This window comes from Culex quinquefasciatus, chromosome 1 (assembly GCF_015732765.1).
Source record: "Culex quinquefasciatus strain JHB chromosome 1, VPISU_Cqui_1.0_pri_paternal, whole genome shotgun sequence".
Classification (NCBI taxonomy): domain Eukaryota; kingdom Metazoa; phylum Arthropoda; class Insecta; order Diptera; family Culicidae; genus Culex; species Culex quinquefasciatus.
The window spans coordinates 120,584,029-120,611,989 of NC_051861.1; the positions used below are offsets into that span (position 1 = coordinate 120,584,029).

Genomic DNA, 27,961 nt, shown 5'->3' on the forward strand with positions numbered 1-27,961 from the left:
TAGTCTTGATTTAAAAAAAAATTAAAATATTTTTTTCAAAAAGATCGGAAAATGTTTCATGTATTAACATTTAAAATCAGACCATTAGTTGCTGAGATATCGTCATTAGAAAATGGTGGGTTGTTTTGGTGAGATTTAGAAAACTTCAATTTTCGTGTTTCTTTTTCTTAAAGCGGCTCTATCTCAGCAACCCGAGGTCCAATCTTCAATGTCTCTTAGACAATTTTATAGCAAATTTTCTGAACTTTTAAAAAAAAATACTTTTAGAAATGGTCACTTATGGTCACTATTTTTAAAAATCGAAAAACTGCAAATATTTCGCTAAAATCAAACTTTCGGTGGCTATATCTTGAAAACGGAGCCCTTTATCAAAAAATCTGTAAAGTACTTTTCGATTGAAAATTCAATTTTGCATTAAAAAATAATGACAAATTTGTTTTTGCATGAAACTTCGATTTTTTCCAAAAATCACTATTATTTTCAAAAATTCATTAGTCGGCGGCAGATTTTTTGACCATGTTTCTCCATGGCTCAAATGTTGCGGATTTTAGTCCCCTAAAACATATCAAAAAATTTCGAAAATCAAAAATACGTATTTTGGGAAATTGAGTTTTAGTGAAAAAAAAAATGTTGATTAAAAAATGTGCAATTTTTTTTCCGTGTACCTATTTTTTTCTCAAAAGTCCTCAACAATACCTACAATTTTGCCTAAGACACCAAATTGATCAGAAAATTCACTCAAAAGATACAGTTGTTAGAATATTTACATTCCATTTTTGTATGGACAGCAGCCAAAATTGTATGGAGACTTGTATGGGTGAACCAATGACGCAAAATAGCTTATTTGGTCATATGGAAGGCCCCCACAAAGTTTAAGTCAAATCAAAAAATACAAAAAATAAAAATGGTCGAAATCGTTCGATTTCGTAGAGAGTTGCTCATATATCTAACAGTACACGTTGAACGTTAATTTGTCATATTTTAAAATTCTCTGAAATCATCAAAATGTCAAAAATTGAAAAAAGCTGCTGTAAACGGAAATTGTTGAGAATTGAGTGCCAACTGTTTCAGTAACTTAATGATTTGAAATTACAAATCATTGCGTTTATTTTTAGAAGATTTCAGAGTACCGCAAATTTGTGAAGAGTGCTGTAAAGCAGTGAAATTCCAACGTTTTGCAATTTTCAAAACCTTTTGCCTTGAAAAAACATGGTAAAAGTAAGCACTACTAATTTAAATTTTACATTAAAAATTTCAAGCTTAAAATACATTTTCCATAAAACTTGAGGTGTGGATAATAGCTGGCCTTTCCAGCTTTTGCTCTTTGTAGAATATTGTAAAACAGTTACTTGTTGCCTGGCAATTCGCAAAAAGTTAAAGTTGCTTCAAAATATAAGAATTCAAGCTTGAAATTCAAAACTATTTTTTTCAGCAGTAATACTTATCACCAAAACAATTTGGTTATTTTATAGACCTAAATTAAAATTTTATGCTAAAGATATTTATATATTCAAATATTGCACATACTTTTGTCAAACATTACAATTTGTTCGATAAATTACATAAAATTCTAAAAATAATATTTACCAAAAAACTAATAAATATTATCAACAAAACTTTAATTCGTCACCCTGCAATTTCTGTTCACTCCTGCAGATATTCCAAAAACCTATATGCAGATGCTTTTTGGATCAAAAATCTTTCCTTCCCCTAAAATGTCTGTCAAAAACTTGCGAGCAAAGACAAGTCTGTACTCATCTGGCATCTCTTCGCCGTCCCACTGACAGATCTCGAAGCGAGCAGCCACTTTTTCTTTTCATTCATCATCTGCCAGATTGGCTGACGATTTTTTACGGAAAAGAAGTCAAACTCGGCCGTGCTCGCGCGAACGGAATCTGCCAGGAACCGTCGCGGATTTCGGAACTTGTTAGTGCGTTAGTGTAAATGAATTGGATTAGGGGAACTTTAAAAAGTTGAAGTTTGTTGATTTTTCGGTTGTGCAATTTGGGGAGCGATTTTCGAAGGAGGAAAACTCGACGTGAAAAAAAACTTCCGGATTTGTTCCGTGAAGGGGGTTCGTGTGGCAAGTGTGTTTGTGTCCTCTTTTTTTTTCTTTTTGCCTGGTGGAGACCCTAAAGTGAAACCACAAAATTGAAAGTGACACTTTTTCTCGTGGCATAAAATTGCTGCAGCAGACAGCTGGAGGAGGAGACGAAGCAAGGAGGAGCAGGAAGATTCAAGGCCCACTTGTTTCGGTGACCTCGTCTCGGATGAGCTTGTGTTGTTGTTGGTGGTGACCTGGTCTTCAGCAGGTTCAACAATACACACACGGAAGTGATTTCTAATCGTTGGTGCAGAAGCAACGCAAAGAGTTCGGAAAGATGGCCAAGGAACCTGCCTCGCTGTACAACCAGTGCCTGCTGGCCTACGTGAAAAACCTGAATCACAACGTTGCCAGCCTGGACCGGATTGCCGAGCTGCGGCACCTGCCGACGGCGATTCTGGCCACGGTCTACGAAGAGGTGAGCGCGTCAACTCTTTACTTCCGGGATTTACATTACGACGGAATTAATCCGAGAGTTTTTCCCCACCCAAGGACATCCCAAAGGTTACAGCTCCCTGACAGTTGTCCCGTTTTCAACACCCCCCCACCCCCACGACCACATCCCAAACAAACCTGGGCCCGAGGGAAAGTCTTGTCTTGAGAAGAAAAATCTTTCCTCTCTTGTTGCACGACGACGGCGATGGGACATAGAAAATCGCAGAAATTTGCCACTGGCTGACGAAGAGTGGCCAGCCTCAAACACACGTGTGAATGGGGGAGGCAAAGTGTTCAGTGAGACATGCTTGTGTGGACACAAAACATTATATTGGCCTAAAAAAAAGTCGTCCAAATTTGGGTTTGAAATTAGTTGATCTAAATTTAGATGTGTTAAAAATACACCGATCACTTTTAGCTATAATCAAATTTGACCTAATCATGTAGCTAAATTTAAAAAAAAAAACGACTGAATCTTTAAAAAGAGAATCTGTCTTTAACTTTTTCGATACAATCGATGTGCCATCATTTTTATTCTTCAAATTTGCCTTGTTTGTTTTAAGTTGCTTCAATTGAATCGTAAATGTACGGTTACCTCCTAAACTCTTATTACTGAATTTATACTACTACTTTTTTAAGGAATTGAAAAAAGTTGAAATTTCCGCAAATGTTAAAACTTTATACAGTAAGGACTACTTATTTATTCGAAAGACCTTCCAAACAAGTCCAAAACATTGAAAATCTGGCAACCCTGTCTCAAGTAATGACCACTTAAATGATATTTATCAAGGTTGTTAATCGAGAGAATTGTCTTTGATAATATTATCGTCTAACGATAACGATAATGGATATCGTTATCGTCGGGACGATAACGATAATCTATCATTATCGTTAATTTCAATAATTCTATCGGCCCATAACGGACGATAACGCATATTTAAAATCTTTCTTAATCCACCAATATAGTGTTAAATTTTTAATGCATTCGCTTAGAATATTTATTTTGATAACGTAGTAAGGCCGTTGCAAATATTTTTCAAAGTTTGGTCCGAAAAATCAGGGGGCAAAAAAAAATTATCCAAAAAAGCTTCAAAATTTTAATGAAATACAAGTCAAATCAACTTAAAACTATCTAAAACGCATTTTTCTGCATTTATAATCATATTTGGGTAATTCTCCGCCAACTCACACAGCATTTGCCCCGACCCCTCTTCGATTTGCGTTAAACTTTGTCCTAAGGGGTAACTTTTGTCCCTGATCACGAATCCGAGGTCCGTTTTTTGATATCTCGTGACGGAGGGGCGGTACGACCCCTTCCATTTTTGAACATGCGAAAAAAGATGAGTTTTTCAATAATTTGCAGCCTGAAACGGTGATGAGATAGAAATTTGGTGTCAAAGGGATTTTTATGTAAAATTAGACGCCCGATTTAATGGCGTACTCAGAATTCCGAAAAAACGTATTTTTCATCGAAAAAAAACACTAAAAAATTTAAAAAATTCTGCCATTTTCCGTTACTCGACTGTAAAAATTTTTAGAACATGTTATTTTATGAGAAATTTAATGTACTTTTCGAATCTACATTGACCCAGAAGGGTCATTTTTTCATTTAGAACAAAATTTTTCATTTTAAAATTTCGTGTTTTTTCTAACTTTGCAGGGTTATTTTTTAGAGTGTAACAATGTTCTACAAAGTTGTAGAGCAGACAATTACAAAAATTTTGATGTATAGACATAAACATCACGAGTTATCTTGATTTTACGAAAAAAAGTTTTGAAAAAGTTACTTTTCTCTTTGTTTCGTCGTCCGTGTCTGTCGCGGGTGACCATGAACGGCCATGATCGATGACGACCAATTTTTTCAAAACTTTTTTTCGTAAAATCGCGATAACTCGTGATGTTTATAAGCAAACCCCTTCTGTCTATATATCAAAATTTTTGTAATTGTCTGTTCTACAACTTTGTACAACATTGTTACACTCTAAAAAATAACCCTGCAAAGTTAGAAAAAACACGAAATTTTAAAATGAAAATTTTTGTTCTAAATGAAAAAATGACCCTTCTGGGTCAATGTAGATTCGAAAAGAACATAAAATTTTCCATAAAATGACATGTTCCAAAAATTTTTACAGTCAAGTAACGGAAAATGGGAGAAGTTTTTAAAAACATTTAGTGATTTTTGGAGAAAAATACGTTTTTTTCGGAATTCTGAGTACGCCATCAAATTGGGCGTCTAATTTTACATAAAAGTCTCTGTGACACCAAATTTCTATCTCATCACCGTTTCAGGCTGCAAATTATTGAAAAACACCTCTTTTTTCGCATGTTCAAAAATGGAAAGGGTCGTACCGCCCCTCCGTCACGAGATATCAAAAAACGGACCTCGGATTCGTGATCAGGGACAAAAGTTACCCCTTAGGACAAAGTTTCACGCAAATCGAAGAGGGGTCGGGGCAACTTTTCCCGATTTCGTATGAGTTGGTAGAGAATTACCCATTTAGCATGTTTGGGCTGGGTTTAAAGTAAATTGAAATAAATTTTCATCGATACTAATGATTGCAAAACAACTGGGCAGGTGTAAAATGCATTTTTAAACACTTTGTTCATCCAAATGTTGAAACCATGGCTCGTATATTCAATGTTTAAACTTTTTTATCTTTTGCCCCCTTCTCGATTTTGGTCAGATTCGAGGGACATAAACTTCAAAAAATATTTGCATCGGCCTAGTTTCAAAGCATAATTACTAAAATTTTCACAAAATACCGTATTTTCTCGATAATACTAAAAATTTTATAATTCGCAATAAGGGTATCAAACGATATGAAATTTTGCATGTATTTTCACTGTTCAAGAGTTTTTTGAATGAAATAAATACTCAAATTTTCACAAAATACTAAAAATTTAATAATTCGCAATATCGGTATCAAACGATACCTACGAAATTTTGCATGTATTTTCACCGCTAATGAGTTTTTTGAAAGAAATACTAATATTTTAACAAAATACCGTTTGTTTTAGTTCTTAAATTTTCATAATTGGCAATATCTGTATCAAACGAAGTGAAATTTTACCTGCATTGTCATAGTTTTAAAGTTTTTTGAATGAAAAACTCAACTTTTCACAAAATACCATATTTTATCGAAAATACTCATATTTTTGTAATTCGCAATATGGGTATCAAGCAATTTGAAATTTTGCATGCATTTTTACTGTTTAAGAGTTTTTTGAATGAATTACTAAAATGATCACAAAATAGCGTATTTTCTCGAAAATGCTCAAATTTTTATAATTCGCAACATGGTTTGATACCCATATTCTTACGAAGCGAAATTTTACCTGTTTTTTCACTTTTTAAGTATTTTCGACAAAATACGGATTTTTGTGACATTTTTAGAATTTCATTCAAAAAACTTTAAAACAGTGAAAATGCATGCAAAATTTTGAATAATATGTTTTTTAATATTTTCGAGAAAATACGATATTTTGTGAAAATTTGAGTATTTCATTCAAAAAACTCTAAAAAAGTGAAAATGCTTGCAAAATTTTGAATCGATTGATACCCATATTGCAAATTATGAAAATTTGAGTACTTTAAAAAAAATACAGTATCTTGTGATTTTTTTTTCAGTACCGTCAGTGGGGATGACATTGGGTGGTGAGATTGGGTCAAAGTCTGGAGTTTTTTTTTTTTTTGAAAAGGTCCAAAAAACCAAATTTCCAGTTTTTGCTTTTTGGGTGTTTTTGAAACCGCCTTGGGTCAGGGGTATTAAAAAACACCCAAAATGCAAAAATTGAAAATTTGGTTTATTGGACCTTAATTTTTTACGGATTTTACCATTTCGCAGATTCTTCTCAATGAAACTGAATTCTGTTAAAAGGGTTGTGTATGGGACATCTTAAGATCACTTCGCTGAAAAAATCTCGTTCCTAGAACAAATCCTGTTATTTTGCAATTGATTTTTTCAGCAGCACATTTTTTGGGTCCCTTTTAGGGTCCCAAACAACCTCCCAAAATTTGGGAACGAGTGGGTATTTTCATAAAATACGCAACTTTTGGTACCCTAACATGTGTAGGTCATCGCTGAAATTTTCAAGTTATCGCAGTTTTAGTGAAAAAAGTCGATTTTCTCCCGTTTTCGTCTTTTTCCCATTTTTGAACGTGGCGCATCGAAAAACTCAGTTTTTATTTTCAAAAAATAGAATATCGTAGAGTATCGAAAACATAACTTCACCATTTTTTGATATGTTATGTGACATTTTCCGAGGAATCCGATAAAAATATTTCCAGACATAGGCTCTTTGGTCCCGAGACCTTCAAAACAGCATATTAACTTTTCATACGACCTTTTCAAATGTTAAGCTAGATTTTTGAAACTTCTTACTATTTTTCCCAAATAGCCAAACTAATCACCTTTCTTTTGCGTCTAGGACAGCTAAAATCGGATGAAATGGCGCGGAGATATGACTTTTTGAAAAAAGTGGTTTTTGCGAAAATCGACGAAAATGGCCATTTTTTGGACCACCCTAACACGGCGTAGGTCAAAATGGCCAAACAAAAAAAAACGGGTCTAATTATTTCGGCCAAGGAACCCCCAGAAAAATTTTGAGCCCGATCGGAGAACTTTTTTCCGAATCATATATATCTAAAGATATCACAGTCCAACAAGATTTTGTCTCTGAAACGAGTATATGTGTTCCTAGTAGAATTTTGCCTGCTGAATCCGAATCCGGGTCCAGAATTGCTCCAAATGGTCCCAATTTTGAGATACACCCGTTTGAAATGTTAGTTTAGGCCAAAATTAGCTACTTTGTTGACTATTTTACAAAAGAACTATTGAATAAACAACTAAACCAATACATGTTTCTTAAAGTTCACGTTTTCCCCTTTCTGAAACACCCCTGGTTTTTAAAATTTGATTGTTTCTACGCATATTTATAGCCATTTTAAAATTATATTTTCAGTTGGTTCTCATTCAAGTTTTTCCAACTTGCATGCAAGTCAAATTCTAATTTTAAAATGGCTATAAATATGCGTAGAAACAATCAAATTTTAAAAACCAGGAGTGTTTCAGAAAGAGGAAAACGTGAACTTTAAGATACATGTATTGGTTTAGTTGTTTATTCAATAGTTCTTTTGTAAAATAGTCGACAAAGTAGCTAATTTTGGCCTAAACTAACATTTCAAACGGGTGTATCTCAAAATTGGGACCATTTGGAGCAATTCTGGACCCGGATTCGGATTCAGCAGGCAAAATTCTACTAGGAACACATATTCTCGTCTCAGAGACAAGAAACATTTGATTTTTTGTTGAACTGTGTATTTTCTCCATGATCAGATTTCAAACTGAGAGTTTCAACAAAAATAAGAATTCCAAGAAAAACCCATAACAATATTGGGTGAAATAGAAATTGTACACAACATAGTTTTTATAGATTTTTTAAACAGTCGTCACCATGCCAACAATACTAGGAAGTCTCTTCTTCAGCAAGTGCAAACAATACTCTCGACCAGTACGATGTAGTGGGATTAAACCTGCAGATTAAGCTCAAGTAGTGGTAGAACGGCGCAAGTCATAGTCATAGCCACAACAACAACTGATAAGAGAAATGCGACAAATCCGTGTTTGTTTTCGTTTGCACATCGGAGCTTAGTATTGTATAGAGAAGTCATCCAGGTACGGAGTGGACCATCTGCTCGTAATAAGGTTTTTTTGTTTTTTTGTTTTTTTTTTTTTTTTTTTTTATTTGAGGCAATGAGCTCAAAACTGCTCGGATTGTCCCACTAGTTGATGCCGTCCAATACCAGGTCTAATTGATGAGCGCTAATTTATGACGCAGCAGTTATAATTTTTTGGACACCGTGTGCCGTGCCACCAGTCGTGATGCGCGAAATGTTCAGGTGCAGGATTTTGGTGAATGAATCATCGATTAAAAATTGTAGAAATGCTTACGAAATGAGCGCTGAAAGATTGCCAAGTCGCAAATTTGTTCGCACACCGTTTCTCTTATCGGGAATCATGGGGGGTTTCTGGCATATTTGCGCTCAGAGGCAGAGTAAAGATGAAATTTCAAAAGAAAAAAGTAATCAAACAGTGAGACCCAGCCAAGGACGTGTCGGGCTGATATAAAGGTTCAACTATCGTGGTTCATGTGCTCGTTTGTTTATTAAATAAAACGATTAAAGCGTCGTCATCGATGTACAATGTACACGGAATAAAAAAAATATGGGTTATTCTGCCTCAAAAGTACACAGCACTCGAAATCAACATTTTCTAATCAAGCTTAAATTTGGTGGGGCTGTTAATACCATCAAAACAAGCAAAAATCACGATTTTCGTACAAATTGGACCATCCTAAAGTTTCAAATTGCGATATCTTGGAATCGCAAGCCGTACAAAGTCGAGCAAGGACTCATTTTAAAGAAATTTAGTCCATTTTCCAAGTGAAAATTTCTAATAATATTCACATTGAGAGCATATTTTAAATAAAGTTTTGACATAACCATCATTTTCTTGAAAAAAGTTGTGTTTTCCATTTGGATTCAATATTTTATTTTTAGTTAACAAGATATTAAATTTTGAAGGAAAGTCGATTTTGACTTTGAATTTTGATTTCAATTTTGCACTTTTTTGTCACGATTGAGGTGGAATGACCCATATGTCAAAAACAGCAAGCTGAGAAAAAAAGCAAATTTCATGTTTTTTTGGATTGGATGTACACTTCCATGCAACTTTCAATTAACCCTCTACTGCCTAAATTATTTTTTTGGATTTTTTTTTTAATTTTCCCGTGTGGAGGAGGTCCTTTTGAGCAACTTTTGTTCTACGAAAAACCTATCTAATTTTTTCATGCTTTTACAGTCACTTTTTCAAATTTTTGCTTGTTTTTTATATTTCACTACTACTTTTTTTACTTAAAATATAGGAAATGTTAGCAAAAAACTCAGCCAAAGTTGACCCCTAAAAAATGACATTTTTGAAATCATTGGCAAAGTCACATCAAAACAAGTCCAACTTCCAACCCTGAAATTTTAAAAAATTTAAAGAGCTCTACTTTCCAATGTTTTTTAAAGATCAAAAATTGTTTTTTTTTGCATTTTTTTTTAAATTGAAGCCCGTCTTAAGGCGGTGTTGGATTGTAGAGGGTTAAATTTACATCGAGCAATACTGTGCGAAATCGGCCGATTTCGACCAATTTTAAACTCAGTATTTTTTATTTGGCTCAAACTTAGTTTGGGAGTAATATTGAATGTTTATCCCTTTTGAAATGTTAGCTTTGATTCAAAAAAAAAATATTTTTTTTTCGAAAACCCGAGCAGACGGAAATAACTTGGGAATAACATTTTTTGATATTTAAAAATGCTAAGCCAATAACATTGTATGTTATTTATAACAAGATTTGTTATTCGTCACACACTTTTTTTTGTTGTTCTTCGAACAAATCGTGCTTTCCATTTCATTAGGGCACAAAACTTTTGTAAACAAGAGTGTATCCCTCTCACACCTTATGCAAACTGTCATTCGAGTGAAAGGGATACACTATTGTTTACAAAAGTTTTGTGCCCTAATGAAATGTTAGGCTCCAAATCTTTGTTTTTATTTTTTGTCATTTTAACAACTAATCCGGTCATCTCAATAACAGTTCTTCAAAAAGAATCCATCCGGGACCGTGGTGTAGGGGTAACCCGAGCAGACGGCAATAACTTGGGAATAACATTTTTTGATATTTGGAAATACTAGACCAATAACATTTTATGTTATTTATAACAAGATTTGTTATTCATCGTTATGATTTTTTTGTTATTGGATTGTTACTGTAATAACAGACTTATAACAGTTTTAGTTATTCTTCGAACAAATCTTTGTTATTATTTTTTGTTATTTTAACAACTAATCCGATCATCACAATAACAATTGGCGGTATTCTTCCATAACAAAAAATGTTATTCCCAAGTTGTTTTGGATTTCAACCAATATCAGACCAATAACAAATTTTGTTATGATAACATAAACTGTTATTGAACTTTTATGCAAAAATTGGATTTTCAAGAAGATTCCATAACACTTTCTGTTATTTTAACAGTATTTGTTATTGAAATGGCATGAATTTAGTTATTACCGTCTGTTCGGGAAGCGTAGTTGCTTCTCACCCAGTCGGCTTGGGTTCGATCCCAGACGGGTCCCGGTGGCATTTTTCGAGACGAGATTTGTCGGATGGGGAAGTAAATGTTGGCCCCGGTCTAACCTAGAAGGTTAGGTCGTTACCTCAGTCCAGGTGTATGAGTCGTCTCCCAGGGTCCTGCCTCGGTGGAGTCGCTGGTAGGCAGTTGGACTCAAAATCCAAAGGTCGTCAGTTTGAATCCCGGGGTGGATGGAAGCTGAGGTGTAAAAAGAGGTTAGCAATTGCCTCAACAATCAAGCTTTCGGAACTTTGGACACTTGGTTTCGAGTAGGAATCTCGAAATCGAGAACGCCAAGGCAATGCTGTAGATTGAATAATTTGATTTTGATTTTGAAAAAGAATCCATAACATTTTCTGTTATTTTAACAGTATTTGTTATTGAAATGACATAGATTTTGTTATTACCGTTTTCCCGGGAAAGTCGTAAAATTTCCAAATGTTTCATTTTTAAAAATTGAATTGAATTATTAATTGCTGAAATATTGGCATTACAAAATATGGAAATTTTCTTGTTTTTTTTTTCGCCTTTTCAAACAATAGTTTAGAATTTCTCCTAGGCAAGGTATATTGAAAATTTTCTGAACCTGAAAAATATATTTTCGACAATAGACAATGAACCATATTTCTAGATTACATTTACAAAAGGTGCATATAAAACCCATGACTCATAGGTTATTTTGAAAATTTACTCTGGATTTTAAAAATCTAAAAACGGGAATTTTTCAATTAAAATTAAACTAACTGCTGATAACGGTGCATTTTATTTAAAAAATCTTTAAAGTACTTTTCGATTGCAAATTTGATTTTTCATTAAGAGCTGAAGTCAAAAAAAAATGTTTTCCTGAAATTATATATTTTGTTCCCAAAAAATATTTTTTCGAAAAATCAAAATAGGTGGTTTTATTTGCCTCCCAAAACATATAAACAAAAACAAATCAAAGCATACCAATTTTAAGAAATTAAATTTTTGTAAGCAAAAAAATGCTGTACTTGTTTGGTAACTGGGCTGAGAACGTAGCCCAGTTACCGAATGCTGCTCGCTAACTGGGCTGAACAAAAAATTACGAGGGGACCACCGATTCATAAAATTTTCCTGATGAAAAAAAACAAAAGTTATTCAATTTTGTTAACCTTTTTTCTCCTTATTTTTTTCTAATTGTGACTTGAATGCGTTAAAGGCTTGAAAAAAGTTTTTTAGTTATTGAACTAGGTTTTACTTCTACCAACCCCTCGGTCATTTCGGTTTGTTTTGGTTTGTTGACGTTTGTCTGCCTCTAACTGGGTTTCGGCCGTTAAAAGTGAAGTGATTTTTGTTAACAGTGAATTAACTTTACATATGGAAATTGGACTGTTAAAAAAATCATTTGATTTTTTCCAAAAACTAAAACAATAAAATAACAGAAAAGAAGTTGACACCATGCTCCTCAATAATTATCTCACAATTAATATTAATCTCTTTGTTCTCTCATCCCTCTCCCCGCCCAGATGTGCAACTTCGACTCGCTCAAGGACATCCTGCTCGTGCAGCTGACCGACCTGGACACCTTCAACCGCCTGATCCGGCAAGCGTCGCTCAAGCAAATCATGTTCAAGTGCGTCCAAACGCTGATGACCGCGCACCGGATGGTGGTGAGCGAACTGCAGACCAACTACTGCCGCTCGACCAGCGTGTACTACCTGCAGAACGGGGCCGTGACGGGGGCGGTGCGGGACGCCTGCCTGGAAGATCATGCCGGAGCGCGGCGGGAGGGGGACGACCGCGATAAGGCAGGGCAGGACACTAGTTGGCGGGTTGTGGCGGCGTTCGTGGACCAGATCGACAACGGGATTCGGCTGGGGTCGTTTCTGTGCGAGTCGGGTTGGCTGGAGGACTCGCTGCACGTGTTCAACATCACGCTGGACATGATCCAGCTGCTGCGGGCCAGCTACATGCGGTACCTGATCGAGCTGAACTGTATTCAGAAGTGAGATGGGTTGGGCGTTTCTTGGTCTTTAGTGGTTTATTGATAATTTAATTTTAATTTTAGACTACTCTGCGCCCAAACCGCGTTCTGCTGCTTCAAGGAGGCGAACGTGACCTGCGCCCAGGCGCTGGCCATCATCGACAAGCTGACCCAGCAGCACCAGCAGGACCTCAAGTCTTCGTCGCAGCCGTGCAGTTCGAGCAGTTCTTGCAGCAGTCGGAAAAGCAGTCACAGTTTTAGCAGCGGCAGTAATAACGGGGAAGATGTGGACGCACTGAGTAACATCCCCAACTCGTTGCTGGCCAACATCTACCAGCAGATTTCGGTGCTGCACTTTTACCGCAGCGAGTACGACCTGAGCTATCGGTGGAGCATCCGGGCGTTGAAGCACATCAACAAGCACACCCCGGATAGGTGAGTTGAGAGGCGAATTGTTCAAGTGACTTCCCCAAATTGTAACGTTGTTTCTCCTTCAGAATCATCGTGGACGTCCTCCGCCAGGTCGCCAAGTCCTGCGTCGTCAAGCGCCAGTTCCAGTCGGCCAGCATGCTCATCAAGCAGGCCGTCTGCCGGGCCCGGAACAGCTTCGGCACGAACCATCAAAAGTACGCCGACGCGCTGCTCGACTACGGCTTCTTCCTGCTGAACGTGGACTCGATCGCCAACAGCGTCGCCGTCTACACCGAAGCGCACGAAATCCTCTGTCGAATCTTTGGCCCGCGCAACCTCCACGTCGCCGTAGCCCACGAAGACCTGGCCTACTGCCTGTACGTGCTAGAGTACAGCTCCGGCAAGTTCGACTCCGCCACCGCAAACGTCGAACGCGCCATCGACATCATGAAGGAACTCGTCCCCAGCAACCACCTGATGCTGGCCTCAGCCAAGCGCGTTAAAGCCCTCATCCTCGAAGAGATCGCCCTGGACACGATGGCCTCCACCATCGACTACAACCGCTGCAAAAGTCTCCTCGAGCAGTCCGAGGAACTCCACCGATCCGCCCTGCACCTCTCCCTGGAAGCGTTCGGCGAGACGAACGTCCAAACCGCCAAACACTACGGCAACCTCGGACGGCTCTACCAGTCCATGTCCAAGTTTGACGACGCCGAGCAGATGCACAAGCGGGCGATCCGCATCAAAACCCACATCCTCGGTCCGTACGACTACGAGGTGGGGCTCTCGATCGGCCATCTCGCGTCCCTCTACAACTATCACATGCAGAAGCACCAGGAGGCGGAAGAGCTGTACTTGAAGAGCATCGAGATTAGCCTGCGGCTGTTCGGTGAGTCGTACTCGGGGCTGGAGTACGACTACCGGGGGTTGATCCACATCTACGAGTACACCGGCGATCAGGCCCGCTACGACCAGTATTCGAACGTGCTCGAGGAGTGGCGGATGCTGCGCGAGAACAACCAGGCCGTGCGGGTGAGTATTTACTGTGTTGATGTTCCACCTTTTAAAAGGGGATAAGGGAAATTCTCCGCAGTTTCCCAAAGAGAGTTTTACTTGGATTTGGACAGGCTCATCGATTTCAATTATTTCAATCAATATTATTGTAACCGGTCAGTCACGACTGCTTCAAATTTTCGCAAATCCATTTTTAACCCTTCACAACCCAACCTAACTCTTAAAATTTTGGAAAATTTTATGGCTGGAATTTTGACTTGTTTAATCTTTTTTTCAAAGGTCAACTTTAGCTGAGTTTTTTAACAAACATTTCCAAAATTTTGTGCATAAATAATCAAATTATTCGCTCTACAGCATTGCCTTGACGTTCTCGATTGCGAGATTCCTACTCGAAACTAGGTGTTCGAAGGCTTGATTGTTGAGGCAATTGCAAACCTCTTTTTCTAATATGTTGTTTATTTCTTCTCAACAGGCACTTATTTTGCCCCAATGATGCACTTAAAACTAAATTTACATACGTAACAAAGATCTTAACAAGGACACAAACTTAAAACGCAACGTAGTACGAGACACATCTAAGCTAAACACACTGGACACTTTGTTAAACGCTCTCTTTAGTCCGTTGATGGCACCATTCGCGCTGTAGTTGGTGCGACGAAACGGAACTTCGAGAGCTGGCGTGTGGCGTAGTTGTCGGGTAGGCACTCGGAGCTGAATCTGGTTACGCAGATCAGGGCAATCAATCCGGCCGAGTAGGACATCAGCAGAAGTCATCGCACGGGCTAGGTCTCGTCGTAGCTGTAGTGTATCGAGGTCGATCAAACGGCAGCGTTGTTCGTACGGCGGAAGATGCAAGGATTTGTCCACGGCAGCTGCCTGAGGGCATATCGCACAAACCTTCGTTGGATGCTTTCGAGGCGACAAACAGCGTTGTTGTAGTGCGGGGACCACACTGTCGAGCAGTACTCTAGAGTGGATCGAACCAGCGCGCAGTACAGGGTCTTTAGACAATAAATGTCAGTGAACTTGCGCGTCATGCGGATTACCAATCCTAGTTGTCGGGAGGCTTTGGCGATTATGTATGACAGATGCTGCTTGAAAGTTAGTTGCGTGTCCAAGATGACTCCCAAATCCTTCACGTGAGTGACCCGTTCGACAGAAGTATCATTAATACGGTAGTCGAAGGTTACTGGGAAGTGTCTCCGACTGAACGTGATCGCTTGGCATTTTCCAGGGTTGAGGATCATGCGGTTCACCTCGCACCAACCAGCAAACCTGTCAAGATCGTGCTGCAATGCTTCGGCGTCGTTCGAGTTGTCAATTCGAGCAAAAAGCTTGAGGTCATCCGCGTAAACGAGGCGAGGTCCAGTGACGGTGTAATTAACGTCGTTAAAGTAAAACAGGAATACCACCGGACCGAGGTGGCTTCCTTGCGCGATACCCGATGTGGCTTCGATGATATCGGAAAGTGCGTCTCCGATTCTCACCCTCAGCGAACGTCCCGTTAGATAAGACTTGAACCAGGCCAATAGGCTTCCTCGAAACCCAATCTCTCAAGCTTAGCAACAGCGATGCGATGGTTAATTTTGTCGAAGGCGGCTGACAGATCTGTGTAGATGGCATCGGTTTGAGAGTGGGCGTCGAAGCTGTTGATGATCGATTCGGTGAAGCAAAGAAGATTGGTTGCTGTTGAGCGCTTCGGAAAGAACCCGTGTTGTTCATCAGCAAGGTCTTGGCGGCAATGCGAGAAAACCGGATCAATCACAACCAATTCCAGCAACTTTGAGGTGGCACACAAAGCGGAAATCCCACGGTAGTTCTCCACGTTTGTTCGATCGCCTTTTTTGTGCACTGGAAACATGTAAGCTTGCTTCAGGCAACAGGAAACTTTCAGAGCTCAACGAAAGACGAAACAGGTGTAAGAGTGGTGCCGATAGGCTGGAGGAACAACGTTTCAGCAGGGTAGACGGTATCCCGTCCGGTCCTGGTGAGCAAGAGTGTTTTAGTTTGGATGCAGCGGCTTGGATGGTACCTTCATCAATCTCGATCGAAGCCAGTAGTTCATCCCGACGTGGAACGTTTTCTGCGGCGGCTCGGACTTCCTCGTCAGTAATAGGCTCCGCGCAGAATACACCGGCAAACTTCTTCGCGAAAAGCTGGCAAATTTTGTCTGCATCATCTCCTTCATCGTCAGCCAACCGCATTGAAGTCGGCAATCCAGATTCTCTACGGCTCTCGTTGACAAATTTCCAGAATTTCTTCGGGTCGGTTTTCAATTTCTTCTGCATTTTGCGCTGGTAGTTTGCAAAGCACCTGCGACTCAATCGTTGATAGCTGTGATTAATCCGAAGATAGTAGTCGCGTAAGTGTACAGATCCGTTGGAAACCTTGAAAGCAGCTCTTTTCTGGGTCTTGAGGTGGCGTAGTTCTTGGGTTTGCCAGGGAAGGTGATGGGAGACCACCTTCCGAATCTTCGGCACAAACTGTTCAATCAGTCTTCCCAGAATACATGTGTACGTGTCGACTGCTAAATCGATGTCTACAGGGTCCAGAACGCTGCTCCACTCGATACCACGTAGGGCGCGGGACAAACTCTCGAAGTCGGCGCGCCGGAAGTTGTATCGGACCAGGGCGATCTCTTCTCGGTACTCGGTGCTACAGCTGCCGTCGTCCGATATAATGAGAGCCGGATGACGTGCGACTACCTTGGCGAGTGGAACCGCCGCGGCGGTGACCTCAGGGGCAGTGTCACGTACACTAACGAAGCAGAGATCTAGACTCCGACCATCCTCGTTTGTCACGTGGTTGATCTGCTGCAGAGTGCTCGCACTGTAACTGTCGAGAAGATCACGGGCACAGGAATGGAACTGGGAGCGGTCGGGGTCGGGAAAAAGGAATCCGTTTCGGGAGTGCGTCCAATTCAAGTTTGGGAGATTGAAATCACCGACGACAAAAATGTCGTCGATTGGACGGGCTCGTTCCACAATAGATCGCACAGAATCCAGGTGAGCTTTGTACAAGTCTTTGTCGTAAGTGCGGTCCGGTGGGAAGTAAACCGCGCAGAGATACAGCACACGATCCGATAGCTTCAGCGAAACCCATACTTGCTCTACCGTCTTCCAGTTGTCCTGATGAATCCGACGAGGCTTGAAGCTTTTGCGTGCGGCGATAAGAACTCCACCACCCTCAGTTTTCTTGCTGTTATCCGGCCCGCGATTACAACGGAAGGTTTCATATTCAGGTCCGAAGATGTGAGCGGAGAGCGTGTGATCCTTCAGCCAGGTCTCCGTCAGCGCAATGAAATCGTAGCATTCCCCTGAACTAGCGTGTAGGTAATCGCTTATAGTACCGTTCATGCCACCGGCGTTTTGATAGTAAAGATGACATTGCTGAGCTGTGGGCGACGAGTGTAAAGCCGGACGGGGTGGCTGGCTGCAGCTGAAAGGTTGGGAAGCATCAGGAGACGGCGATTGGACGGGAAAGCCAAGATACATGCCTGAGAGTGCATGCTGGAAGACCCCTTCTCTTGAGCCGAACACAGGGCCGGGACGACTTGGAAGGCACGAACGCAGCGAGTCGCAGCAGAGCGGTGGCGCGACTGTGTCGGGAGAGTTGGGGTCTTCCATAATGCCGATGGTCGTGCGTCCCGGGTCAGCAATTTCCGCCAGTCGTAGAGAGTTCCCATTGCTACGGAGACTGGAGCTCGGCAATTCATCAAAAGGCGTGGTACTAGTCGAAACGTCGCTGGAAGTCGAGATGGCATCAGGCGCCGGGTCGTTACAAAAACGAAAAGCGTGTTGGTACTTGCCTGTAGTCGGCATTTGAAAGATTCCGCGTCCACATCCAAGCACAGGGCCGGGACGACTTTGATGGCACGTACAATTGATGACAAGGCAGCAGTGCGTTGGCGCGACCGTGATGGAGGGACGGGAATCTTCCATAATGCGTGTGTTCGTGCGTCCCGGGTCAGCAGTGTAACAGCAGTCGAAATACGTGGTCAAAACGGTGTCCGCCACTGTTCGAGAAGAATCGCCGCAGGGGTAGCTGCAACTCGTCAAGACTTGTGGTGGTACGCCGGGATGCGGACCGTCGTCGTCAGAAGGAAAACAGCAATCGTTAGATGTTGTCGGTGCGTCAGTCGCTCCAGAGGCACTAAAAGTCAAGAGCGCATCAGGGAACGGCGATGGATGTTCGAAGAAACTAAAGTACTTGCCTGAGGGCAGATTTCGGAAGACCCCGTTTCCTGAGCCGAAAAAATACAACGAAAAAATACAGTGTATTGTTTAAGTTTGTTTACATTGTACGTTAAATTTTTTACACCTAAGCTTCCATCCACCTCGGGATTCGAACTGATGACCTTTGGATTGTTAGTCCAACTGCCTACCAGCGACTCCACCGAGGCAGGACCCAGGAAGACGACTCCTACACCTGACCTGGACTGAGCTAACGACCTAACCTTTTTTAGGTTAGTCCGGGACCAACATTTACTTCCCCGTCCAACGGAAGGCGTGATCAGACAAATCTCGTCTCGAAAAATGCCACCGGGACCGTCTGGGATCGAACCCAGGCCGACTGGGTGAGAGGCAATCACGCTTACCCCTACACCACGGTCCCGGCTATATTTATGTGCATAAATAAATGTGCAGTAATTTTTGTAAAGTCCCAGACTAAGCCAAGCAAGCCAAATACGATCAAAACAAACATAAACTAAACATGATAAATTGAAACACTAAAAATCAAACAAGATAAGAAATAAGCAATGTTTTCAATTAAAATGAGCAACTAATTTTTAAACTTCTATGAAACTGTGTACATGGATGCCCTTTGTTCAACCAAGCAATTCGTGGTATTAGGTTAATAAATTTCATCAAATCCTCAACTTCTACATTGAAATTTGTCAAGTGTGTTCAAGTGAGGACTAAATGGGGAAAACTTTGAAAAATTCATACCTCATATCTTTCAACTTTTGAAAAGCTATTTATACATCATCAACTAAAACTAATAGTTTCAGAGCTAGGATGGATGGCCTTTTTTTAATTTACAGCAAGGTCAAACACTATTTTTGAACATTTTAATTCTCGGAAGAGTTTTCAAAAAGCCGTAAGAGCCACCGTGACCTTTGACACTAATATTCGCTTTTCTCCTAAATTAAACAAAATTTCATTTATTTTTAGTTTGGGGCACTTGAAGGACGTTTAGATGAACAATCTAAAGCATTTTTGATATTGGTTTTTCGTAAGTAGGTCGAATACCGATGCAAAAAGGACTTTGTTTACCAATGGCTCTTACGGCTTTTTGAAAACTAATCCGAGAATTCCTTTAGACCCTGAGCCGCAATGGCGAAAATATTTCGCAACTTTCAATTTTAAATGGAACTATTTCAAAAAACGATGCACTTAACCCTCATATCTGCAACGAAATTTTTGATTTGATTGTTAAAATTTTTTTCGATACTTTTCAAGAATCATTCCTATATTCATGAATTTCTAAATGCTCAATTCCTGAAAACCAAAATTTCTGAATTTCTAAATTCCAAAGTTCCTGAATTCCTAAATTCCTGGATTTCTAAATTTCTATAGTACTAAATTTCTAATTTCCTAAATTCCTTGATCCTTAAGTTATTAAATTCCTAAATTTCACAATTTCTAAATTCATCAATTCCTAAATTTTAAAAATTGATAAATTCCTAGATTTTTTAATTCCTTCACACCTATACTTCTAAATTCCTTGATTCCTAGATTCTACAATTCCTAAATTTTTAAATTCCTACATTCTAAATTCCCAAAATACCTAAAATCATAATTTCCCGAATTCCAAATTTCCTAAATTCCTCAATTCCTCAATTCCCAAATTCCTGAAATCTTCAAGTCCTCCATTCTTAAATTCCTGAATTCTAGATTAAATTTTCAAAAGGTTCTATCTGCATAGGAAACCCATGAGGGATAGGTTGTTTTGAAAATGTAATCTAGAATTCTCCAATTCCTTAATTCCTAAATTCCTGGATTTCTAAAATTCTATATTTCTCAAAATCTAAATCTTCCAGTTCCTAACTTCCTAAATTACAAAATTCCTAAATACCTAAACTCCTAAATTTATGAATTCCTAAATTCCTTAATTTATAAATTCCTAAATTATTAAATAAATAAATTCCTAAATTCCTGTTTTCCTAAATTCCTAGTTTTTTTTTTAAATTCCCAAATACCTAAACTACTCAATTTCTGAATACCTCAATTTTCAAATTAGTAAATTCCCAAATTCTTAAAATTCTTAATTATTGTATTCTCAAATTCTTAAATTCCTAAGTAAATGAATTCCCAAATTCCCAAAATATCTAAAATCACAATTTCCCGAATTCCTAATTTCCTAATTTCCCGAATTGCCAAATTTCAATATTCCTAAAAACCTAAATTCTTAAATTCCTTAATTACAGAATTCCTAAATTGCTGAACTCCTACATTCCTAAATACCTAAAATCCTAAATTTTTAAATTCTTGAATTCCAAAATTCCTGAATCCCTAAATTCCTGTATTCTTAAATTCTTAGTTCCCAAATTCATATTTTCCTACATTTATACATTCTTCAATTACTAATTTCCTGAATTCCTAAATTCCTCAATTCTTTAACTATAAAATTCCTAAATTACTGAATTTCAAAATTCCTTAATTCTTATATTCCTAAATTCCTCAATTCCTAAATTTCCAGATTCCTATATTCCGAAATCTCATTTTTTTTTAATTCTAAATTCCTAAATTTCTGAATTCTAAAATTCTTGAATTCCTGAATTACTGAATTCCAGCATCCTAAATTTATAAATCGAGCACGATCCGTTTTTTTTTTTTCTTCAAATCTGAAGATTCTTTTGTTTTACTTTTCCAATTTTATTTTTTTTTTTTCAAATTAAAATGTTTAATTTCTGGAATTTAAATTTTTAAATATTTTTTTTGTATTTTGTAATTTTGGATCTTTTGTAATTTTTTAGATATTTGAATGTCTCAATTTAATTGGTTTAAAAATGTTTAATATTTTTTTTGTAATTTTTAAATATTTTTGAATTTCTAAATATCTCTGTTTTACAATTCTTAAATTTTCATCGAGACGATAACGATAATCAACCGTTATCGTTATCGTTATTCTGATAATTCTATCGGCGATAACTTTATCGACGATAACGGACGATAATTTATATTTCTAAAATTGACTTGAACCTACCAAATCATGTTGAAGACTCAAGTTTCGTGTTAGTAAATATTTTTTTGATAATTTGTTATTTTCAAAGCATGAAAACTAAAAAAATCACAAAATACCGCATATTTTTGAAAATACATAAATTTATATAATTTGCAATATTTGGGTAATTGGGTATCAAACGATTCGAAATTTTGCGTGTATTTTAACTGTTTTAGATTTTTTTGAATAAAAAACTAAATTTTTTACAAAAGACCGTATTTTCTAAAAATTACTCTAATTTTTATAATTCTCAATATAGGTATCGAACGTTTGAAAATTTTGCATGCATTTTCGCTGTTTTAGAGTTTTTTGAATGAAATACTCAAATATTCACAAAATACCGTATAATTTTGAAAGTACTCAAATTTTCATGATTTGCAATATGGGTTTCAAACGAAGCGAAATTTTGCATGCATTTTCACTGTTTTAGAGTTTTTTGAATGAAATACTAAAATTTTCACAAAAAAAAAACGAATTTTCTCAAAAACACTCAAATTTTTATAATTCGCAATATAGGTATCAAACGATATGAAATTTTGTATGCATTTTCACTGTTTTAGAGTTTTTTGAATGAAATACTAAAATTTTCACAAAATACCGAATTTTCTCGAAAACACTCAAATTTTTATATTTTGCATTACGAGTATAAAACGATTTGAAATTTTGCATGCATTAAATTACATGCAAAATATCGAATCGTTTGATTACCCTTTTTGCGAATTATATATTTTTTTAGTATTTTCGAGAAAATACGGTATTTTGTAAAAATTTAAGTATTCCATTAAACAGTTAAAAATCATGCAAAATTCGGAATCTATTGATACCAATATTGCGAATTTTAAAAATTTGAGTATTTGCGATAAAATACGGTATTTTGTAAAAATTTTAGTTTTTATTTAAAAAAAAACTCCCATACTCGATTATCCAACCGATGTTTCGAATATCCGAAGGTTTGTTTGGGACTTCGAATAATCGAATCACGAAGAAAAAAAAAAATGTCTCCATTTTTTTTATTTTCTTACTTTTACCATTATATTAGAGTTTTGCGACCCAATTTTAGTCTAATTTGAAATATTTTAACACTGCCATTTTGGCCGCCATTTTAGATTAAAAAAAAATCTAATTTCTAGCCTGATTTTCGATATTTCGACAAAGTACATCACAAAACGGGTTATACATCATTAAAGTCATGTTACTGCTGAACATTTGCAAAATATCATTGAATTTACAAAAATATGTTTCTGCAGGCCAAGGGTGCATGATACTGATGATACTCGTCGGTTGACACACCTAGGCGAGGAACATCCCGGAAGGAGCCCAACTACATCCGTAGTGCTGTTTGAACAAAACAGCATGGCTCTGGTTCCTTGCAAGTGTCCTATTTTCTTACCTCCACGTTGGCTTGGTTTAGTCATCATGATGACAAGGTGTAACCTAGCTGGTGGCCTGTGGAAACGACTCGTAAACCTTTGACCAGCGAGGGTCAGAGTAGAGACGGCTAAAAGAAAGGGGCGCGACAATGTGGGAAAGGGAAGTAATTTGTGATTGCAGACGGTATTGTTTTGATTCGCAGTATGTTGAGTCAACTGCTGTGGATGTACCTGAGCATCGCAGAACGGGGTTTCTCTTCTTTCCATTTCAGCTATCAGCTATCTTCTGTTTATTTTGTTTTCACTGATTTTCTAAAACGGCTTCTGTTTACTATCCTCCATTTAATTTTGATTTTACTTATTTGATTCTCTTATTTCTCAACGCTTTTCCACTCTATTTTACCAATTGATGTTGCTGTAAAAACTGTCTGCTTTCCTTAATTTGGCAGCGATGTCAATTTTGTTTATCATGTGCCTTTTCTTTATTTATCTATTTGAATAATTTCTCATCTTCCTGTAAATTGCCCTCAATACAATCTAAGCTTGTTTGTTACCTCTTTTTATTAACTATTGTTAATTTCTATATCTACTTCATAAATTACTATCTTCCTTTACTACATAGTATATTTCCTTCATTGTCCATTGTTTTGAAACTTCACCTTTTTCTTAAGCAAGTGAGGTTCGAGCCCTTACTCAATTTATGGAATGATTAAAGGATTAACACAAATATTACTACTGTACTTTTGAAAACTTTTCTAAAATGCTTAGGACCAAAATATTGTAACACAACACCGCGACAAAAGAAATAGCAACAGATAAACACAACTCAACAATAGGGAGATTTCAGGAGAAAACAATACACACTAAATAACAATTAGTTTTTGAATTCAAACTAAAAATAAAACAGTTTTGCTTTAATGAAAATTGATAGGCACACTATAAATGGTTAGGCGCTTATACTTACATCAAACCCTACGTAATGTACCACCCCGGCCGAGTTAAAATGCGTAACCGGAAAAGAAGGTGTGCATGCCTGGCACGAACACTCAAAGCGTGTTCTAGCGTGCTGCTCGTACTGACTCAGAGCAAGGGTGAGATGTAGGTGTAAGGGCAGTGCGTGTTCGTCGGGAACCTAGTGCATAAGATCGGTCAAGGCCTGTTCTTACACTGAAAATTGCGAATTGCGAATTTACAAAAATATGTTTCTCCTTAAACTGATCTCAAATTTATTTTTTTTAAAGATTAGAATTGTTTTGCGAATTGCGAATTTACTAGTTTTTCCAATGGGAAAGTCAATTTAAGTTTTTTTGCCTCCTGATTTTTTTTTCGCTGCCGGCTAGTGGTTATTAGAAAGAAGTATTTTGTTTTTGTTTTTGATACTTTCATGTTTAGAAATTTTGAAAATAAAGCTCGAAATTTGAAATGTAATATCCATTATAACCAACATGCCAACATTTTTATCTTCCTTCCAGAACAACTTCCCCGCCGACCTGACCGAGGACTCCTCGATGGAGGAGGTGACGCGGAAGTTTTTCGAAATGTGCTCCAACATCAACTGCCTGACGGGGGAACCGAACGATGCCGCCGCCGCCGCCGACGAGCTCACGGCGGACCCCGGCGAAGGCGATCCCACCCCAAACCAAGAGGACATCTCGCCCGCAGCAGCAGCAGCAGCAGTTTCGCCGGCCTTGGAGGACATTCTCCGAATTCTCTGAGAGAAACACAAAACACAGCGCGTGTCTTCCGCTTTGCTGCGAGTTGCGAGAGCTTCAAAATTTGGTTTTTTTGAAATTTTCGTTCCTTGCCACACTGAGTTGAAAAGGAATAGTCTCGCGTGTTGCTCTCGCGGCTCCGGCTGCGCTCTGGCGTCGAGATTAATAAACAACACACAAACTTAATAACTGAATCAAAAAGCACAAAAATAGCGCCAGCAAGCAACACGAACGTGTCGTTCTGAGCGCGTGCGCAGAGCAACGCAGTGCAGCGTTTTCTTTGCTTTTGCTAGTAAACTTTTTAAGTCATTTGATGTGCCTATTTTTAAAACCAGAAATTATTAGCTCGTGAGCAGACAGCAGAAATAAGAAGAAAATATGCGCGCACGTGAAGCAAAGCAAACACCATGTTATTCTCGAATAAAAAAGATATCTGTTTCCGGCTGTAGGAATGGTTACTAACGGTCATTTTTGCTTAAAACAAAGTGTCTGCAATTTAAACAAATGTTGCGCTATTTATCTGGGTGTGATACGATAGAAAGAAAAAAACTCAAGAAAAGGCTATTACTGAGAGAAAGATAATAAAAACGGTTATTAGATTGCATTGCATATAGTATTTTATGTTCGTTTTTCAGCTTCAATTGCATTGTTCGTGAAAAGTGTAACGATGGCAGGTGACAGAGTAAAAATCAATTAGTTCTAATTGCTTTGGTCACTGCGCGAAACGACTCAGAGCAGCGTGCTGAGTGCAATTATTTGATGAAATAAAACAAATTCTAATTAGTTGATACTATTTTTAAGGTGTTTTATACAATATCACAGTCCATGGGATCCACCGCAGTTTACTTTACACTGCTCAATTCGAGCTGTTTTGTAGAGTGATGTATACTTTCGGGCGTTTTTTATTTTTTTATTTGTTACTAATATCCATCGGTGCACTTACGAAGGGCGAACATCAAAAGGTTTAGGGGTGCCCACAATATGTTCAAAATTTTTTAAACTGGAACCATTAGCAAAAATTCCTAGTCGGTTCTAAGTGTCTGGATGATTGAATCTTTTCACACACAGGATCCTTTCCACCCCGGGATTCGGATTTACGACCTTTGGATTGTGAGTCCAACCATCTAAAACCGAGAATTCCCGATACTCTTAAACATTCATATCTGTCCCAGTTTTTGCAACATTGAAAAAATGACATGGTTCTTAATATATTCAAGGGATGAATTTGAAAATAAAATGCAGGGTTGTTACGGACGGCGCGGATCGCGCGGATGGCGCGTTTCGCGCGGATAGCGCGGATTTGGCGCGGATTTGCTGACTAATTTTGCTCAGGCGCGGATTTCGCGCGGATGGCAATTTTGATAAATAAATAGATAAATAGATTGAATTACTTTCAAGTTATTAAGAAAATATTATCAAGAATTACGAGAATTTGTTTTTTTTCGTTGATACAATTTCAATTTCTTATTAATAGATTTTTTCTAATATTTTCTTAATACGAACCGTCGAAAAATTAAGATGAAGATTATGTAGAAATTATTTGTATGGTTGAGAATTTCTTAAATAAAATTATTACTACACTTAACTCATTTCTTAAAATATCCGGCTTTGAATATGAAATTTCTTTTCAGTTTTGAGTAATGTTTTTTTAACCTTACTTATTTTTAATTTTATAGAGGATATATTCAATTTGCTTTTGAATTTTAGATGTGATTTACCCGTAGAATTTTTTTTCTAAATTTATACATTCTTGGCGAAAATAAAAGATCTGAACATTTAAAATTTATGCTCCATCATTCAAAATTAAAATTTCAAAAATTCAAAACTTTTTTTATATTTTAAAAGTTTTTTTAATCAAAATTTTTAATATTCAGATAATTTTTTTTCGAATTTCTAAAATTGTAATTTAAAGAAAACTTAATTTCTAAATTCAGAATTTTAAAAATGTGAAATTCAAAACTCCAAAAAACTAAAAAATCAAAAATTCAAAATTTTAAATTATCAAAATAAAAAAAAATCAAAATATAAAAACTAAAAAAATATTAAATTAAAACAATTTTGAATACAAAAAAACGGAAATCTAAACAATCTCAAATAAAATATAAATTCTTAGATTCTTAAATTCTCAGATTCTTAAATTCTTAAATTTTAAAATTCTTAAATTCTTAAATTTTAAAATTCTTAAATTCTTAAATTCTTGAATATTTAAATTCTTAAATTCTTAAATTCTTAAATTCTTAAATTCTTATATTCTTAAATTCTTAAATTCTTAAATTCTTAAATTCTTAAATTCTTAAATTCTTAAATTCTTAAATTCTTAATGTCTTGAATTCTTAGTTTTTCAGAAGAAAATATTTCAAATTTTGGAAATGCAATTTGTTTCGGAATGAAATTTTAGTGAGGAATTTGGAATACAATCGGTATTAAAATTCATAGATTTTGAATTTTTAGAATTTGGAAATCTTAAATGTAGTTTTATTAAAATTTAAATTTAAATTTTTTTTTGAGCTAATATTTTCGAAGTTAAATTTAATTGATTAGATATTTAAAATTTGTTTATATTGTTTTAAAATTTTCTATTCTGTTTACATTGGTCAAAATTATTGTAGTGTTCCTTGAGGTATTTTTAAATGGATTTTTTGCTTTCATTCCTTTAAACTTAAAACGAGTTTCATTTTTTTTATAAAATACTTCGGTATTAGTTTTGCCTTCCTCACTGAGGTAAGGCTATAATCCTGCTCTAAAAATGAACTTTCTATTAAAAGCTCCTAGACCCACCTTCATGTATACATATCTACTCAGAATCGAAAACTGAACAAATGTCTGTGTGTGTGTATGTGTGTGTGTATGTGTGTGTGTATGTATGTATGTGACCAAAATTCTCACTGAGTTTTCTCAGCACTGGCTGAACTGATTTTGATCGAACCAATTGCATTCGACTTGGTTTAGGGTCCCATACATCGCTATTGAATTGTTGGAAGTTTCGATAAGTAGTTCAAAAGTTATGCATAAAAATGTGTTTTCACAAATACTTGGATCTCAATTAAATGCATGTAAACGATGTCCGGATCCATCATCCGACCCATCGTTGATTAGGTAATTGAAAGGCCTTTCCAATGAGTCCAAGACATTGAAGATCTGGCAACTCTGTCTCGAGTTATGACCACTTAAGTGATATTTATGTACTTTTTTGAAGCCGGATCTCACTTAAATGTATGTAAACTATGACCGGATCCATCATCCGACCCATCGTTAGTTAGGTAATTGAAAGGCCTTTGCAAAGAGTCCAAAACATTGAAGATCTGGCAACCTTGTCTCGAGTTATGACCACATAAGTTATACATTGTGTTCTTTTTTTCTGGATCTAAAAAAAATGATAAAACCACTCATACACCCATTTTTGGTAAAAAGTGAGGAAGGCATCAACCACATAGGTGGATTAAGTTAGTTTTTTTTTAAATAACATTTCTTGAATGTTGGTCGCGATTTTTTTTATATGGCGCGTATTGAGGTTTCGGTCGGCGCGGATTTGGCGCGGATTTTTTTTCGACTTTCCCGTAACAA

General features: G+C 37.2%; 1 protein-coding gene across 1 annotated transcript; it reads left to right on the top strand.

Moving 5' to 3' along the window:
* Positions 1-1,799: 1,799 nt before the first annotated feature.
* LOC119771163 (amyloid protein-binding protein 2-like) lies at positions 1,800-24,472 on the top strand. The gene is made up of 5 exons (XM_038266626.1): positions 1,800-2,522; positions 12,206-12,684; positions 12,748-13,098; positions 13,161-14,106; positions 24,158-24,472. Exons 1-5 carry the CDS (start codon positions 2,382-2,384, stop codon positions 24,398-24,400), a joined length of 2,160 nt encoding a protein of 719 aa, XP_038122554.1. The 5' UTR covers positions 1,800-2,381; the 3' UTR covers positions 24,401-24,472.
* The last annotated feature ends 3,489 nt before the right edge of the window (positions 24,473-27,961 follow it).